We start from the raw sequence: 18,451 nt of genomic DNA, 5'->3' as shown, positions 1-18,451 counted from the left end.
GGAGGGGGTGTTTTATCATAGATCAAGCCATTCTTCCAAACCATGAAAAGACTGTGTCTTGGGGAAGAACAATGGGAGGGGTGACAATGATCAAGATGCAGTGTTCCCATAAGCTGACCTGTAGAACTGAAACCCATTTGCACGACTACTTAAGAACAATAGTAACAACAACATATAACCAAAGCAACATGCAGTGGGGGAAAAAAAAGACTGCATCTAAGATAAAACAATCCTTAACAAACTTATTAATCAATATCCTTAGCAGTGCGCTATATATTTAGAATATATACAAAATCACCAGATATATATAACCTACATATACCAAGGGTCCTAGTGATAAGATTTCCTGGGAAACACAGCACAGACACTTGCAGGATGGCTAACAGGGGAAGGTAGGGGATAATAAGAACAAAGCAAATGATGATGAGCTGTTACACACAATGGGGGCAAGTCCTAGGAGAATGGAATGGTTTGATGCAGATTTCAACAGGTTCTGCCAGTGTACAGAAAGAAAAGGGAAAGAAAGGAAGCTTCATCATTAGAAGTCCGCCATCTTGATGGTATGATTTACAGAAAGGAGGGTTTGTATGTGGCTTCCTTGTCCTCCCACGGTTGGTCAAACTGAGCAAAAGGGGAGCACAAAACAGGAGGAGCACCTTCAGAGCGCCTTTCTGGAATAAGCCACTGCACCACATCCTATGCCCAGGGCAAGCCCCGATTCCTGGGGATTGGAGCTGAGGTGATGGCAAACATAGTCTAGACTTGTCCATCCCATTCTGCATCTCCTATAGGAAGAAGGAGGATTCCAGCTAAGCGGCCACCAGGGGGCGGGTGCAATGGCAGTCCGCTGAGCTGCCTGGACCAGCCTCACATGCGGGCCATATGTGGTTGTCTTCTTTGGGGATTTTAGCACTGCCAGAAAGTTCCTTCCTTCCTCCCTCCCTCTATCTCTTCCTCCCTTCTGGACCTGTTTCAGAGTTGAACTTTTCTTGTTTGTTCAAACTAAATTCCCATTTTGCTGAATTATTTCCATTCGTTGATTAAAGACTATTACCAAAAAAAGAGAATATTACCAGCTTCTACAAATGAACTTTTTTCCAGGCTTGTCATAATTGGTTTTGCAACTTCAACAAGTAGCTGGAAGGCTCGTGAGGAATAAAACTTCAGACAAAAATGATTTGGTGGGGGAGGAGGTAGAAAAATGGATCGACAACATGGAATTCTGCCTTGCAGAGAAAGGGAGATGGCAAAGCCACCGAGAGGAGCACAACTAAATTTCATTCCAACATTGTCCTGACGACCCTTCAAGTCATAAGCAATCCTGGAGATCGGTGAGGGGCACCGCTGGACCCCAAGAAGGAAACCTCAAGAGACAAAGGTTTCTGATATACTTAATATGCATGTGAATACCTCCAGAGTCATGACAGGAAAATGCCAAGCTGGGATTCGCTAAACTTCAGATGAGGGTTAAGTACTTCTGGGGCATAAGGAAGAATAGCATATGGTATTGTAGTAAGGAGGTGGAATGGCCAGCGCCATCATTGGCCACAGGGTGAGTTGTACTCACTGACATCTTGTCTTGATGGATATGCCTGAATTCCTAGAGGAAGGGAAGTCCCACCCCCAGGTTATGGGTGTTCCCAAATCCCTGGAGACAGGGGTGATCCCTTGGCCTATAGGTTAGTGAACCTGTCGGTCAAGTGTCTGGGGCTAGGAGCTTCTTGTGACCCTGCCCACTGACCTGACCCCATTTAGGGTCAGGCCAGCTCAGGCGCCATTACGCCATGCCACATGTCTCCCGTGTTCGCGTCCTGTGTCCTGTGTTCTGTCTCCAGTCACCATGGTGTCCCAAGTCAGCTCTCCATTAGAGCTGGATTGGTTTGTTGGTATTGGTTTTTGTGGCTTCTCGGATAATTTACCATATAACAACATATAAAAAAGTGTTATTATGATGGTAGTCACGCCTCTTAAGATGAAGTTGCAGCAAGTATAGATGATATGTCCAACAATAATGAGCATTAAGAGGGCACCTTTTGGCTTATTATCTAATAGGGACCATATTACATCTAAATTTATCTCCTGCGAATTCACCGATTCTAAACCAACATTCCCTGCTTAACAACAATTGCATCACCGGTAGGGGTCACACAAGATGGCTGCTGCCTCCCACATTTACCTCACAGGAGTTGGTAGCACTCTGAGGTAATTGAGTTCCAGGAAATCCATGGCTACCACTGGAATCGAATATCTGACAAAGAAGGAGGAAAGAAAGACTCGTGACATGATTCTGCAATGTTCATTGAGCATCCACTCTCTTTGGGTATTTAAAACTTGAAGTGGGGGGCTGGGGATATAGCCTAGTGGCAAGAGTGCCTGCCTTGGATACACGAGGCCCTAGGTTCGATTCCCCAGCACCACATATACAGAAAATGGCCAGAAGCGGCGCTGTGGCTCAAGGGGCAGAGTGCTAGCCTTGAGCGGGAAGAAGCCAGGGACAGTGCTCAGGCCCTGAGTCCAAGGCCCAGGACTGGCCAAAAAAAAAAAGAAAACTTGAAGTGGTACAACATTTTATCATTTGTACTAATATTCTCTCCTCTCATAGACTTACCTATTTTCCTTTAATTTTCTATAATGTTACATATTATTCAAGTCATCCCCTGTCTTCTCGATGAGGCTTTTAACCAAGTACATATTTCTGAAGATGTAGAACGGAGCTCAGAATTGGCAAAGCCATCAAACCCAGCTTACAACTTTTTAAAAAAATATGTATAGGATAAATCTTAAAAACAAAGCATGACTACATGGTAAAAGTGGTTGTGTCTAGAAGGAAAAGCTTGGAATCATTTCTTTAACTTTTTCAAATTTTATCTTCTTAATTCTGTAGAATATTACCATTAAAGATCATTTAAACATTTAGGAATGTTTATTGCTAAATCAGCTCTACTCAGTTCTATGAATATCAACACTGGAATTGGTTTCCGATCTTTTTAAAACAAAAACTGTTCAACCAAATGGTTTGTGTTTATAAAGAAATCTTTTGTTGAGAACATTTAGCACATGTGCTGGGATAAGACAATATTAGGCTCATATGTAATTAGCTAAAGTTATATCTAAGAAAAAATAACCAAGTTATCAAGTTATTTACCAAGTTATCATCATTTAATTGCACAGTATTATCTTGATTAAAATCAGAATTGGCCTTAATGATATTAATTAAACATCATGGAAATTCAATCCAGAAGGCCCAGACTCAGCATTTGCCAATGGCTGATAGTCAAAAACAAGCTATAATGGAACTCTTTCCATTTATAACCAATAAGTACATTCTCTTTTCAACTAAGATACAAGTAGAACTATAGTTTTTCATGACATTATTTCTGTATATGAGTATTGAAAAATAAACAGAAGCCACATAAAAGAAGTTCTGTTATGTTTTGCTGTCTTTCAATCCATCTTCAACTTCATTGTTTCAGGGTTTGAAACAGGTCAAAGTTCACATTCCTTCAGTTGCCTAACCCATAAAAGTATTATACACAATTTTAAAGTTGTATAACATGAGGAAATAAAATTCCATAAACATGACCCTTTCTCTCAGATGATACTAAAGCAATCAGAATAACAGTGATTCTCTAAAAATAAAAACAAGAACGTCTTCAGAACTAATTGCAACTGTTTCCTATCCACTAATATATGATCACCACATAACTCATTTTTTTCACCAGTCTTTGAAAAAGCAATGTATCAACCAGAAGTGTAGAATTCATTAACATCTGCTATACAATAGACATTGCAAAACACTTTAGATCTATATATTCAAGACCTTCTGGAAATAATTTATGGTACTTAGGCCATATTTCAGCAATAAATCTTCAGGTCATTTGTTTTTCTTGATAAGGTATTTTAAAAAGCTATCTCGCCTTACAGGAAAGTAAATATCTGCAATTGCCTATGGTTTTGGAGCTCTGACTTAGGCAAGTCTGACCCAAGGATCCTGGAGGAAAGGTAGGTGACAGACTCTCCAGGTGTCTGTCTCATCACCCATAAAGTTAGGTAAGTGATACAACCTCTCCAGTGTCTGTCTTATCATCTATAACATAAAGTGACAAGGTCAAATGTCTGTCTCCCCATCTATAATATCTGTCTTCCATCCACCAAGTAAGGGAAGTGATTTAACTTTCCCAGGTTTCTGTCTTCCCATCTATAAAATGGGCTGATGAAACAAACGCCTACACAATGCTTTAAGGTCTGAGTGAGCAATGAATCTCGTGTTGTTGATAGACTAGCTGCACTGCTTCATACTGATTTCATACATTTAATTTTCCACATATAATGTAAAATCTATAGGCAAATGCTGCTACTAAAAGCAATGAAAAATGTAGACTTTTTTTTTTCTGGTACCGGGTTTACTTGAACTCAGAGCTTCATGCTTTTGCTAGGCTTCCTTGTGGATGGCTGCCAGTCTTTCCCTTCAGCCCAGCATTTTGAGGATTAATTTTGCCGGTTAAGGGAGTTTCAAGGACTTTGCTCCATGACCTAGCTTCCTATCACCATCCTCAGATCTCAAGATTATAGGTATGAACCACTAGCACCCAGCTCATAGTTCTTATTTCTTGTGTTGCTAAGGGCAAAGTGTGCCTACCTCTTTGGGCATATCAAAGCAAGACTGTACAGTTTGTGTCAAAAGCTGTGCCAAGCCGGGCACTGGTGGCTCACGCCTGCAATCCTAGCTGCTCAGGAGGCTGAGATCTGAGAATCATGGTTCAAAGCCAGCCCGGGCAGGGAAGTCCATGACACTCTGATCTCCAATTAATCACCAGAAAACTGGAAGTGGTGCTGTGGCTCAACTGGAAGAGTGTTAGCCTTCAGCTGGTCAGCTCAGGAACAGCACCCAGGTCCCAGAGTTCAAGCCCCACCACCACCAACAACAAAAATTTGTGTCAAAAGTTTTGGGGTGGGGCTGGGAATATGGCCTAGCGGCAAGAGTGCTTGCCTCCTACACATGAAGCTCTAGGTTCGATTCCCCAGCACCACATATATGGAAAACGGCCAGAAGGGGCGCTGTGGCTCAGGTGGCAGAGTGCTAGCCTTGAGCGGGAAGAAGCCAGGGAAGCTCAGGCCCTGAGTCCAAGGCCCAGGACTGGCCAAAAAAAAAAAAAAAAAAGTTTTGGGGTGAAAAGTCTGCGCTAAAACTAGATGTTTCAAACCAATACTTATTTCAACCCTTAGGAAACACCTATGAATGAACACCTATGGTTGGCGGTCAGCTGACAGCAGGGTTTCAGGAATGTCCCTCCTGTCTGCTGTTAATCTGACATTTGTCACTCACCTGAGTTACAGAAGCCCTCTTCTCCTTTCCTTTTCTTGCCAGCGTGTCCAGTCCTTTCAGTGAAGAAAATATACCCTTCTTACTCCTCCCTCGCTGAGTCAGTGAGAGAGTTCTCTTCCGGAAAGCAGAGCCATCTCGAGAACATACCTAATTTAAAACACAGTTGAAAAAGAAATCATAAAGCATATTCAAGTCTCTCTGTGGGTAACAGGAAGAAGTAACAGTTGCCTAGCGGAAGTAAGTGCTGCTTGCTATCCATGCAGTCTGACCAACGACAGAGACGGCTGCAGGCTTGACATGCCAGCAGCACAGCCAGCATATAAAAGCCTCTAATCTAGCTAGTGTGAGCCAAGTTACAATGTTCAACGAAAGTAACCCATGAGTCTTTGGGTGTCAGTTCAATCCAGGAATGATCTCGGAAAACCCAACAGGCTCTCTGCAGAAGAAGATAAGCAATCTTCAGTCGTGTGTGTGTGTGTGTGTGTGTGTGTGTGTGTGTGTGTGTGTGCGCACGCGTGCGTGCGCATTGCTACTGTCTTGAACTCAGAGCCTGGGCACTGTCCTTTAGCTTTTTTCGCTCAAGGCTGGCACTCTACTACTTGTGCCATTTGCTCCACTTCGGTATTTTTGCTGGTTAATTAGAATAAAAGTCTCTGGGCTGGCTTCAAACCATCATCATCAGCTCTCAGCCTCCTGAGTAGCTAGGATGGCAGGCGTGAGCCAGTGACACAGGGTGGCCTGGTAATCTCTTCATTCTTTACTCCAGAGCTGCTGCTCCCCCGAGATCCCACCTTCCCCAGGGCAGGAGGAGGAGCAGGCAGGAAGGCCGGTGCAGATAGGAAGACGTACTCAACTACCCACTGGCAGCTGGGTGGCTAGAACATGCAGTGCAGACACCGGCGACTCTGTATTCTCCTCCCTCCTGTCCCCAGTTCCAGCCTCTGGGTGACGCTCATCAATCCCTGGAACTCACTTTCTGCACAGCTGGTGGCAACAATGGACAGATCCTTCTGGAATGCCCGAGCCAACCCTCCTTTGAGAACTTACCAGAGCATGGAATGAGGAAACAGACAGGACGCCCAGCCTGCCAAGGGCCAGCTTGGATGGACGGCTAGCGGCAGCAAGGAGACTCTTGGGGTTGGGTAACTCCCCGCCCTGTAAGCTGGCCAGGTAGCAACGCATTCTGAACAGATCCATGTGAAACTTCTCCAGATTCTGTTCCCACTGCTGGATCTGAAACAGCAAACACAGATGTGACTTAGATAAAAAGTCACATGGAAAATGCAATGCTTTCCACAAACATCAGGAACAACCTAGAATTATATGCTTTAAATTGGCCTTCTCTGCTCACCCTTACCTCAAGCCCACATAGCAAAACACATAGGTCTCAGGGTTACACTTCATAGGACAGCCAGAAATTAAAGGCAGCTAGCACGCCCAGCACTAGGGCAGGCCAAAGCGCTGTGGTCTTTGGAGAAGTCAGGATGTAAACTGAAATTGTATTTTTCTTTCTTCTTTCAGGTACTGAGTTTCATCTCCCTTTGCATTTACAGCCTCTTGTCCCAAGCTGGATGAATGGAAGTGCATGAGTGCATGAAGTCATGGACCCTGCGTTCCAGGTCATTCAGGGTGAGTCAAAACAATAAGAAGCATTCCTGGTACTGGTGGTCACACCTGTAAGTCCAGATATTCAGAAGGCTGAGATCTGGAGCATGCCAGTGTGAAAACAAAGCAGGCAGAAAAGTCTGCTAGGCTCCATCTCCAATTAACTAATAAAAAGCTGAGCTGGAGCTGACTCAAGTGGTAGAGCACCAGCTAAGCAAGCTAGTCAAGCTAACACAAGATCCCGAGTTCAAACTCCAATACCACAAAAGAAAGAAAGAGAGAGAGAGAAGGAGGGAGGGAAGGAGAGAGGGAGGGAGGGAAGGAGAGAGGGAGGAAGGGAGGGAAGGAGGAAGAAAGGAAGGAAGGAAGGAAGGAAGGAAGGAAGGAAGGAAGGAAGGAAGGAAGGAAGGAAGGAAGGAAGGAAGGGCAGATAAGGCCAGACTATAATACCTGCTACTCAGGAAGCAGAAGTACAATAATCACAATTCAAGGCCAGTCATGGAAACATAATGAATATCCTGTCTATAAATAAACTAATGAAAAAAGCTGAGCACTAGGGCTGGGGATATAGCCTAGTGGCAAGAGTGCTCGCCTCGTATACATGAAACCCTGGGTTCGATTCCCCAGCACCACATATACAGAAAATGGCCAGAAGTGGCGCTGTGGCTCAAGTGGCAGAGTGCTAGCCTTGAGCCAAAAGAAGCCAGGGACAGTGCTCAGCCCCTGAGTCCAAGGCCCAGGACTGGCCAAAAAAAAAAGCTGAGCACTACTGGCTCATACTTGTAATCCTAGTTACTCCTAGCGAATCAATAGACAATCTGCACATCCAAAAGTAATTCAATGTGTATTAAGATTCTAAATCCCACTGGGGCACAGATAACTCATGCCTATAATCCTAGCTACTAGGAGGCTAAGAGCTGAGGATCACAGTTCAAACCCAACCCAGGCAGGAAAGTCTATGAGACTAAACTACCAAAAAGCCAGAAGTGAGCTGTGGCTCAAGTGGTAGAGTGCTAACTAATGAACAACACCTAGGCCCTGAGTTCAAGGCTAGTATACACACACACACACACACACACACACACACACACACACAGAGAGAGAGAGAGAGAGAGAGAGAGAGAACTATTATCTCAATATTGTACATTGAAGAGATTATTTTTAATTTTAATTATATGGAAAATGCAATGGATAAGTGACCTTTTATTCCAACAATGAGTTTATCCTAATTTTATATTTTCTACTTGGTTGCGCCACCAGGTATCCAGGTAGTTGGTCAAATGTTATTCTGATGATATTTTTGGATGATAGTAACATTTAAAGGGGTAGATTGAGAAAATCAAATTTCCCTTCCCAGTGTGGTGGGCCTCAAACAGTTGAAAAACATTTGCTCTTTCTGGGTTGTGAGCCTGCAAACCTTCAACCTAGGTTGTTGCTTTTTAGCTAATTCTACCAACAGGGAAAAGCATATTATTCTCTTTTAGGCCAAACCTAGTACCAAATGCTACAATTAAGTGAGCAAAGGGTAGGGACTATTTTTCTGAGAGTACTGGGTGTAGCAGCAATAAGCTTGTCATCTTTTTAGATGTGACACTAAGTCCATTCAACTCATTTTTTATTTTTATCATTACCCTTCATCTCTCCCGCTTTTCTACAGCTGTAACCCCTCTGAACTCATTAACTAAGTATGACAACAAAGAGGCAACTTTTGCATTGAACTTTTGGTAAGCTTGGGAGTTTTCCCTGTCGCTTAGCTGGTGGTAATGTTTCCTTTCACAATGGGAACCTCAGTAGCCTGAGTTTCTCTTGCTCAGATTGTTTGCCATGATTTGTGTCTGGACGCTGAAAGAAAGGAAAGCTCTCCCTTCAAAGTTGAGTTATTTATTCCATGTCCTGGTATTTATGTTTAAAAATAAGTGTCTCAGTCCAGGGCCCTGGTGGCTCATGCCTGCAATCTTAGCCACTCAGGACGCTGAGAAACCAAGAGCTATGAGGGTAGAGCTGGGTCCCTGGTAGAGCAGAGTGCAAAAGGAGCCAGGGGTAGCTCAGTGTAAGGGGAGAGGGGTTTGGGGAGAGACAGGCAAGTACACAGCCTACACAGGAAGTGGCCCAGAGCTAGGAGTGGCTAGGAGTCCTGCAGCAGGCATGGCGCTTCAGGGTCTAGGCCAAGGTGGGGAGAAGTTCCGGGAAGCTTCAACTTGGAAGCAGTGGGCAGCCACTGAAGGGTTCGAAGCACTCTGTGGAGGAGATGCCTGAGGAAAAGCAAAACCAAAGGCGGTGGCTGCAGGGCAGGAAGAAGACAGTGATGGTCCCATCGCAGCCTCCACCGGCCTAAAACATCCATCTGCGCAGTTCCTCTGGGACTCTGCGTGCAACGGGGCTGGCCCTGGCCTGGAAGCCTGGCTCCACCCTATCCACAAGTTGAGTCGGTGTTGAGGCCCTCCTCCCCCAGGAAGTCTTCCATGACTCCATGGTTTACCCTGAGGGCAGAGACAGGACTACCAGGCACTGCCAAACATGGAATTAAACTGCACCTTGTTCTCTTGTCCCCAAGTGAGTCTACCTTCTTCCTGCCTACTCAGTAAAGCCTGCACCCAGCACCTTGTTAGGACTGGCCTATCCCTGCCAACCACCCTCCCCACTGCTGTGCTCTCCAATGTCTTCCCACCCACCCTGCCCCCATAAGGACCCTCTACCAGAGTTCCCTCAATGCTCTGTGCTCCCCTCAACACAGCTTCCCACTGGAAATTCAATCCACCCTCTGCTATTTAACACCGGAGGCCACAAGCCAGGCACGAGTGGCTCATGCCCGTAATTTCAGCTACTCACAAAGCCGACATCTGAGAGAACCACAGTTCAAAGCCAGCCCAGGCAGAGAGAAATCTGAGTCTCTTATCTCCAATGACCCAGCGAAAAGCTAGAAGTGAACTTAGGGTTGAAATGGTAGATCACCGGCTGTGAGCGAAAATGCCAAGCAAGAATGTAAGGACCTGAGTTCGAGCCCCAATATGAGCAAAGGAAAAAAAAAAAGGTCATATTTTGCAAAACCCAAAGGCATGAGCAGAGCGTTTTCCCCCCTCCATTGCAGTACCCCCTAGTAATCCGACTCCCCTCCCCACCCCACCCCACGACTTCTCCCTCCATCCTCAGCAGGAAGCAGCCCTGCTCCCCTAGGAAGGCAGTTAACGAGGCAAAGTGGGGGGGGGGGGGGTGCGCATCTGGGAGGACTCCAAGACTGCCTAGGGGTGATGAGGTTTTTGGCCTTATTTACTTGTTTGAAATAATAAACGGAAAGGAAAATAAAGTACTAACTGGCCTTAATTTACAGCGCTTCCTCCCTCAGAACTTCAAAGGCGCTCGCCATGTGGCCAAGAGGACTGGTCTGGACCACATCGGATACGCTCAGAGCAAAGTTGCATCACCCAGCTCCGCTCCACACACTAGCGGAGGCCTAAGGGAAAGGGCGAGGACGGTTATTTTAAGCAGAGCATGTGACCCCCGTGACAATATGAAACACAGCCGCTGCGACGGGGACGGTGCCTTCTTATTAGGGAAGGGTCCTGACCGTGATTTTCTCTACCTTTGAACTTCAAAGAAAACCTATTCCAGAGACTTTATCTTGCACAATGCAATGTACACTGCCTTCTGCAATTATGAGCACCAATTACGACTGGATCAGAGGCTTGCCAGGGTCTCTAAGGTGAGAGTGGAGATTTTTATATGGTGAGCAGACAGAAAGCCCTGCATGAAGTGTAAAACGCAATGGAGAGGAAACTACAAGGATGGGATGGGTGGAGGCCATGCAAAAGCTTCACCGCCTTTGTAGCATCCCATTCTGCATTCTAGACAAGTATCTTCTAAAAGTAATCCCCAATGCGTGCACCCCCTGGACATTCCTCAGCCTTCATAGCTATCTGCAAGTGAGGAGCGAAGAGCTCTTTCCTGAAGCTTCTCTGAACTCCTGGAAGTTAGTTAGGCACCGTGGGCTCTGTCTGTTTTTTCATTCATTTCAAACTAGGTAATTCCTGTTACCCATACAAAACCCTTTAGGAAGATACAGCTAAATTACTGCCTTAATAACTTGCCCATACAGTGAGGACATTTTCAGATAGAATTGCTAAAGATCATCCAAAGAGAGGGTGTGTAGAGGAGGGGAAATGGAGGAAGGAAAGGTAGCAGGGAGAGACACGTGGGAAAGGACCAGGGACTGGGGGAGGAGAGGCGTGAAGCGAAAACCTGATACAATCAATGTAATGATCCCATCAAAGAACCAATGGTGGACCACAAGGACTCATCACCCAAACTCTTTGTAAGAGAAGAGGTTCTCAGGCCTCTTCTCTTAACCACCCTAGACCCTAGACCACCCCACAATTACCAGTACCCACAGTGACATCATCCAGCATTTACAATCCATAGACAGAAAATAGAAAATTCTAACTAATGAAGATTGGAGGACTGGGAATATGGCTCAGTGCTTGCCTTGCATGCATGAAGCCCTGGGTTCAATTCCTCTGCACCACATAAACAGAAAAAGCCAGGAGTGGCGCTGTGGCTCAAGTGGTTATAGAGTGCTAGCCTTGAGCAAAAGGAAGCCAGGGACAGTGCTCAGGCCCTAAGTTCGAGCCCCAGGACTAGCAAAAAATTTTTTTAAAAGATTGGGAAAAAAAATGCCTTTGCTTAGACTTCTTGTGACCATAAGGAAACCCAACATACTTTAAGGGACACACAAAAAGACAGTCCAGAACCCTCTCAATGTTGCCTAAATATTTGACTAAGTGCAAGGACCTGAAAACTCTACACTGGGCATCCCTTCCAAAAGTAAACAATGGCTTCCAAGTCAAGCTTGAGAGAGCCAAGTAAGTCACAAGCCTGCTTTCCCCATCACATACCAGAACTGATGGAGCTGTCTTAACTGCTGATCCCAGGGAACAAAGAAGAGATGCCCCTGCCGTGGTGTAGAACAACTCTGAAATTAAAAGGCTGCTTCATCTCCAAAATGCCAGTAGCATAAGAACTACCTCTCAGATGAATGCGGAAGTGGACCAGAGGACACGTTTCCATTAGTGGACTCTGTTGTTTTGGAACCCACAGACACAGGAATGGCTCGGTTACACCAAAATACTCACTACGAAGTCATCCTTTATAGTAGAATCTCATCCATGTAATCTTCCAGTCGTTTTACTATATTTTTATAAGTGACAGCATATGAGAGACTACACTGATCATAGAAAAATTAAATAAGATTTGGTCACAAAATATAAGATACAGGTTAAGCACCTTTAACTCAAAAATCCAAAATCAGAAATGGTGTGAAAATGCAATTGCTTTCGTTTGGTTTGGGAGACAGGATTTCACTACTTGACCCACACTGGCCTTCAGTTGATGAGCTTCCTACCTCGGCATCCTGAGAGCTGGCATTACAGGTATGTATCACCATAGGATTTCACTACTTGACCCACACTGGCCTTCAGTTGATGAGCTTCCTACCTCGGCATCCTGAGAGCTGGCATTACAGGTATGTATCACCACGCTCAACTTCCAAAATGTTTATGAGTGCCAATCTGACACAACGAGAACCATTCCGTAGTATTGTTTCATAAAAGTGTTTCATGCACAAAATCATTTTTTAAAAATACTGTAATGTGACATTTTAGATATAAGCACATGATACACATGAAACATAAACAAATTTTGTGTTCAGATGTGGAAGTTCCATTTCTTTTTGTGTCAGTACTGGGGCTTGATCTCAGGGCTTGGGTGCTATTTCTGAGCTTTTGTGCTCAAGGCAAGGACTCTACCACTTGAGCCACAGCTTCATTTCTGACTTTTTGGTGATTAATCGGAGATAAGAATCTCACAGACTTTCCTGTCTGGGATACCTTTGAACCACAATCTCAGCCTCCTGAGTAGCTAGTCTCACAGGTATGAGCTGCTGGCGCCCAGCTGCGAGTCCCATTTCTAAGATATTTCATTCAGCCAAAATGTTTCCTACATACATAATTTGAATAGAGGCAAATATTCCAAAGTCTAGGGGGAAAACATCTTAAGGAAAACAATCCAAATCTAAAACATCTCTGGTCCCAAGCATTTCAAATGAAGTAATGCTCAATTTCTACCTAGACACATGCCAAAGATTCCAAAACACATTAGCATATTACCCTCATCTCACACACACACCAAAACAAAACAAAAGAAGAGCCACCAAGGACTAAACTGCAAAGCCACAGAACTTGCTATCCCCAGAGTGTAAGAAAAACTAGCACAAGTGAGTCTGCATTTGCCCCCTGCAAGTTCATGGAAAGTAACAGTACCTGGTTCTCAATGGCCTTCCTATTCTTGGGGTCGCTGACCACAGACAGCTGCAGCTCCGCCATCTTCTTCATCTTGCTGTCCATGTCGATCTTCTGGAGCAAGCCTCTAGTCTGGCTCTTCAGCAGGCGCACCGTGTCCTCCTTCCCATGCTTCTTTGCAAAAAGGGATGCGCACGCAGAGTGTATGGCCGTGACCCAGTTCTCCAAATCTGTCTGGCTGGTAGCCTGAACACAGAAATTATGTAACACAAGAGTACTCTCCAAACAAATGCAGCTGTAGTACTCACTAGACACTAGGTTGAAAATGAATGAATTGTACAACTTGTGGGTAGGGAAGGGAGAAAAAAACTAGGAAAGAAAGAAGGAAGGGTGACATTGTCCAAAAAGAATTGCACTCTTGACCTGACATGTGACTGTAACCCCTCTGTATATCACCTTTTTTTTTAATTTTCCTAATTTCTACAAGTGGGCATTTGCTATGAAGTAGCCACAAATGCTAACAGCAGGTCACCTGAAGTTGAGCCTCTTGAGGCAGTTTGCAGAGGGAAAGGAGACCTCATAGCACACGTCCATAGGGCTTCCCAGAGACCTGTGGCTTGACTTCCCCTGGGAATCCAGAGAAGAGTCTAAGCTTCTGCCTGGACTTCTGCAGACTTTCTGCAAAAAGCTCTGCTCCAGAAATCATAGACATCACACTCCACACTGTGAGCTACTCGTGGGCAGGGATTGCAAGTTTCCATCACACAGGCCGCAGCCTGGAATTTAATGGTCACTGAAGCAAGGCCTGCTGTCATAGTGACTGGACTGGACTGGCCCTCTGGCAGTGACAGTTAGCAGATGACAAGGTCTCCTGCTCGGGTCCTAATTCAAAGCCTAACAAAGTATTCACTCTCTTAGTTCCTTTGATCTTGTCATGTGTGTATGTGTGTGTGTGTATGTGTGTGTGTGTGTATGTGTGTGTCTGTGTCTGTGTCTGTGTGTGTGTGTCTGTCTGTGTGCATGCACCAATACTGTGGCTTGAAGCTAAGGGCACCATCCCTTAGCATTTTCACTCAAGGCTGGCATCCTACCACTTGAACACTCTGGCTTCTTTGCTGGTTAACTGAAGACAAGAGTCTCACTGACTTTTCTGCCCTGACTGGCTTCCAACCTTGCTCCTCAGATCTCAGCTTCTGGAGTAGCTGGGATTCCAGGTGTGAGCCACTCGTGAATGGCTTCCACCTCACCTAGATCACACAGAAGCCATCACTACCAGCTCTGTTCGCGCAATCCCAGCAGTACCTGGAAAAGGTAGACATCTCCGAAGGAGTTGCTGAGACAGAACACGTGCTCCTTCTTAGGGTGCTCTGGGACGGACTGCACGATGCTGTCCTCCACAAAGAGGGCGCTCCTGGGCCCGTGGCTCGGCTCAGCACAGTTCTTCTCGTAGGTCTCGTAGAACAGCAGGGTGCAGCCTAGGAGAGACAGAAGCCAAGTAACTGTCCCTGCCACATGACCCGAGGACCTGGGGAAAGCACGAGAAAGTAAGTGACGCATCTGACTAAGGTGGCTACTTACTGCACACAGGGGAAGGAGAAGTTGCCCTACTTGCACAATATGAACGGGAATGAAAACGAGGCAGCATGTGTGGTTGCTTAACTCCTCCAGGTTCTCTGTACCACTGGGTCCTTTAAGCCCCAGAATCCGGGTAGGCGACCATGGCTGTTCACTCTGCTGTACAGATGATGGTTCTGAAGCATAAAATCCCCTGTGAGGACCCCACTAGGGGACCATCTTGGAGCAGGGATATGAATGCAGGCTCCCTGGCTCCTCCCCCCCCCAAGTGCAACATTGTTACTTGTCAAATCTAAATATGGAAAGCAAAAGAAAATCCCATATTTGTTACACTTACAATAATGGTCATGAGAAACTTAGCTATTTATGATCAAATACCCAGCTTGTCCTCTAAATGCACGTCAGATAATCGAATTTAGTATATTATTTTATCTCACAATGATGGGAGCAAATGTACTTCTGTTTCAAACAGTACTCTAAAAAAGCTGATAACTAGACATTTGTGTGTGTGTGTGTGTGTGTGTGTGTGTGTGTGTGTGTGTGTGTGTGCCATTACTGGGGCTTGAACTCAGGGCCTGGGTACTGTCCCTTAGCTTTTTCACTCAAGGCTGGTGCTCTAACACTTGAGCCATACCTCCACTTCTGGCTTTTTGCTGGTTAATTGGAGATAAGAGACTCACAGACTTTGCTGCCCAACTAGCTTAAAACTGCGATCCTCAGATCTCAGCCTTCTGAATAGCTAGGAGCCGCTGAGGCCCGGGTTAAGTATACTTATTTTTCCCCCTTATAAGCTAGTAAAGTATTACATGTGGAAGTTATCGATGGCCTTCTTTAATATTAGATAGGAATCCCTTATAATTATTAGAAATGATTTATTTTATTAGCATCCATCAGTTGTACGAGGAGATGCTTCATTGTGACATTTCCATGCATGCATACAATGCATCCCAATCAACTTCACCCCCTCTGTCGCTCTCCACCTTCCCCCTTCTCCTTTTTGAAAACAATTTCCATGGACTTCAATTTCAACAATTTTCTGCAGCACCCTTGAAGGGGGCCTGGAGGTATGACAGTAGATGCTATTCCTGCCACAGTGGCAGAAAGAAAACCAGAAGCAGAGGGCTTGAAGACACGAACAGAAGCCATAAAAATAGGAGACAGCCCCAGTCCTTCCTTACATGTACCTTTCCTTGTCACCTTCTATCCCCTCGCTGTCACTCCATCTTCTGCTGGCCTGTCGCAGGTAGCAACCAACATTCAGAAAGAATCTATCTGACGGGACCGTGCAGTCTGAACTTTTGAGGGACCCTGACAACTATTTAGCCTAGGAAGTCCCTGTGAGTCACAAACAACCTGCTCATGGGAGAGGCAGATGGAGAGCACGATTGCCTTTGTGAGAAAAGGTTAATTCCAAAGCTCAGCATCAGTGGCTCATGCTTCCAATCCAGGATTTCAGAGAACTGTGGTCTGCGGATAGAAGTTCAAAGCCAGCCCAGGCAGAGAAGTCCCTGAGACTCTTATTTCTAAACAGAGGACAAAGGAAAGCTAAAGAGGGAGAATAGCAGAACTCTAGGTGTACACACACACACACACACACACACACACACACACACACACACACACACACACACACTATCTACACATGTGATTCACCTTTTTGCATTCTTCCGTGCTGGGGAAGGGTGTCACCTGATAATGATTTCAGTTCTCATGACAGAGGGGCAGAGGCTGCAAAGACGCTTCTGCTGACTGCCCCCGTGTAAACCAACACTGTAGGCATTGAGGGCTTCATGCTTCCCTGGGAGATACTGAGATTTCTTCAAATCTACACAACCAAACTAGGCAAAAGGATTCTAATTTTTAAATGGCAGTGCTTTTATTAACTTTACACATTCCTGCTCCTAAAATTCTAGTTCTGTTTCCTTCACATGAGAAGAAAAAGAAGAAAGGAAGGGGAGGGGAGGAGAAAGAGAGGGAAGGAGAGAGAACAAAGGAGGAAAAAAGAAAAGTGCGTGTGATAACAATTTGTCTTTCTGAGTTCATAAAAGTGCAGTCATCCTGATTCTATTCAACCTAGGAAACGTACTATTTTGTAATTCCGAACAAGTGTAGAATATGAAATTCAAGACCTACATTCCAAATAAGTTAAACCACATTTGGTAGATATTTAGGTGTTTCCCCCCCACACCCCAAATGCAGCAAAAGTATCAAAGAATGATAGAGTAATACACATGAGATAAATTAAAAGTGAAATTATTCTTACTAGACTGCATTATCTATGCATGTGTATATATATAGCATATATGTATATATGAACGTACATACTATTCATATATATATTTACTATTCACATATAGGTATATGCATACATAGACTACACTATACAGTTCCTCAGAGTATTTGCAGTGCAGTTTGCCATAAGATCTTGTTTGCAAACCCTTCACATCATCTCACATCAATGCTGGCCCCAGTGGCGATTCCGAGGAGAACACAGTTGAAGAAAATAGTAATCAGAGCCTTCCAAGAGCTGGCCCACTTACCTTTAAGTGTCACCCAGTATTGCTTCCACTTCCTCCGGGCCACCAGCTCCAGCTTCCTCTCTTTCTGCAGGGTCACAAGGGGCTTGAAGAAGAGCCACCCGGCCTTGCGAACCACACCCTGCTCCTTCTCAAAGAGCAGGTCCAGTTGCTCCAACGAGCTGAGTGACTCGCTGCTAGACTCCACGGTTTCTGTGGATGTGTCTACATGCTCAGTATTGGTCCTGCTCATTTCCAGCTCCCGCATGAAATTCTCATAAATGTTCTGTCGGAGGGGACCGCTGCCAATCGCCTGAGTGGATTCGCTTCTCTGAGACAGGATCTGGGCCGAACCCCCTGACCATAGGAAGGCAGACGTCTGAGGGGGTCCCTGCACATCTGCATTCAGCCCATCAGAGCGGCTGTCGAAGAAGTCGCTACCCTCCTTGGACCTCGGCTCCTGTTTGTGACAGAAAGGATACCATCAGAGGCTCCGGTAGCAATAAGCAGCCTCCCTCAACACAGCCTCGGTGGGCCATTGGGGATGGCTAGTAGTGGTGCTACAAAACAAGAGCCTTGTGATTAAAAAAAAAAACACCTTAAATCATCACACCTCCCAACCAGGAAGGATTTTAGGAAGTGTTACCCAACCCAATTTATATCAGCACAGTCAACACTTAAAGAAGCAAGAGAGACTCCTCTAGCGCTCATAAATCTAACCTCTATTTCACATCAAGAAACTAAGCTGGGGGGCTGGGGATATAGCCTAGTGGCAAGAGTGCCTGCCTCGGATACACGAGGCCCTAGGTTCGATTCCCCAGCACCACATATACAGAAAACGGCCAGAAGCGGCGCTGTGGCTCAAGTGACGGAGTGCTAGCCTTGAGTAGGAAGAAGCCAGGGACTGCTCAGGCCCTGAGTCCAAGGCCCAGGACTGGCCAAAAAAAAAAAAAAAAAGAAACTAAGCTGGGTGCCCATGGCCCACACCTGTAATCCTAGCTACTCAGAGGCTGAGATGGAGGTTTGAAGCCAATTCAGGCAGCGAAGTCCATGAGACTCATCGCCAATTAATCACCAAAAAATCTGGAAGTGGGCCTATGGCTCAAGTGGTAGAGCAACTAGCCTTGAGCAAAGAAGCT

General features: G+C 45.3%; 1 protein-coding gene across 6 annotated transcripts in view; it reads right to left on the bottom strand.

The window, feature by feature from the left end:
• Positions 1-18,451, bottom strand: part of Tiam2 (TIAM Rac1 associated GEF 2) — a 172,351-nt gene that overhangs the window by 57,588 nt on the left and 96,312 nt on the right. For 5 of the 6 annotated variants that reach the window (XM_048354337.1, XM_048354340.1, XM_048354335.1 and 2 more), the window contains 6 exons: positions 17,337-17,772; positions 14,524-14,696; positions 13,243-13,467; positions 6,374-6,559; positions 5,327-5,473; positions 2,177-2,248 (listed from right to left, as the gene is read on the bottom strand). In XM_048354337.1, coding sequence (XP_048210294.1) covers positions 2,177-2,248; positions 5,327-5,473; positions 6,374-6,559; positions 13,243-13,467; positions 14,524-14,696; positions 17,337-17,772 — 1,239 coding nt within the window. The remainder of the gene's footprint in view (positions 1-2,176; positions 2,249-5,326; positions 5,474-6,373; positions 6,560-13,242; positions 13,468-14,523; positions 14,697-17,336; positions 17,773-18,451) is intronic. The other variant, XM_048354339.1, reaches the window with a different exon arrangement.

This window comes from Perognathus longimembris, chromosome 9 (assembly GCF_023159225.1).
Source record: "Perognathus longimembris pacificus isolate PPM17 chromosome 9, ASM2315922v1, whole genome shotgun sequence".
NCBI lineage: Eukaryota > Metazoa > Chordata > Mammalia > Rodentia > Heteromyidae > Perognathus > Perognathus longimembris.
Note: the sequence above shows the minus strand (reverse complement) of the source record. Positions and strands in the feature narration are given on the sequence as shown.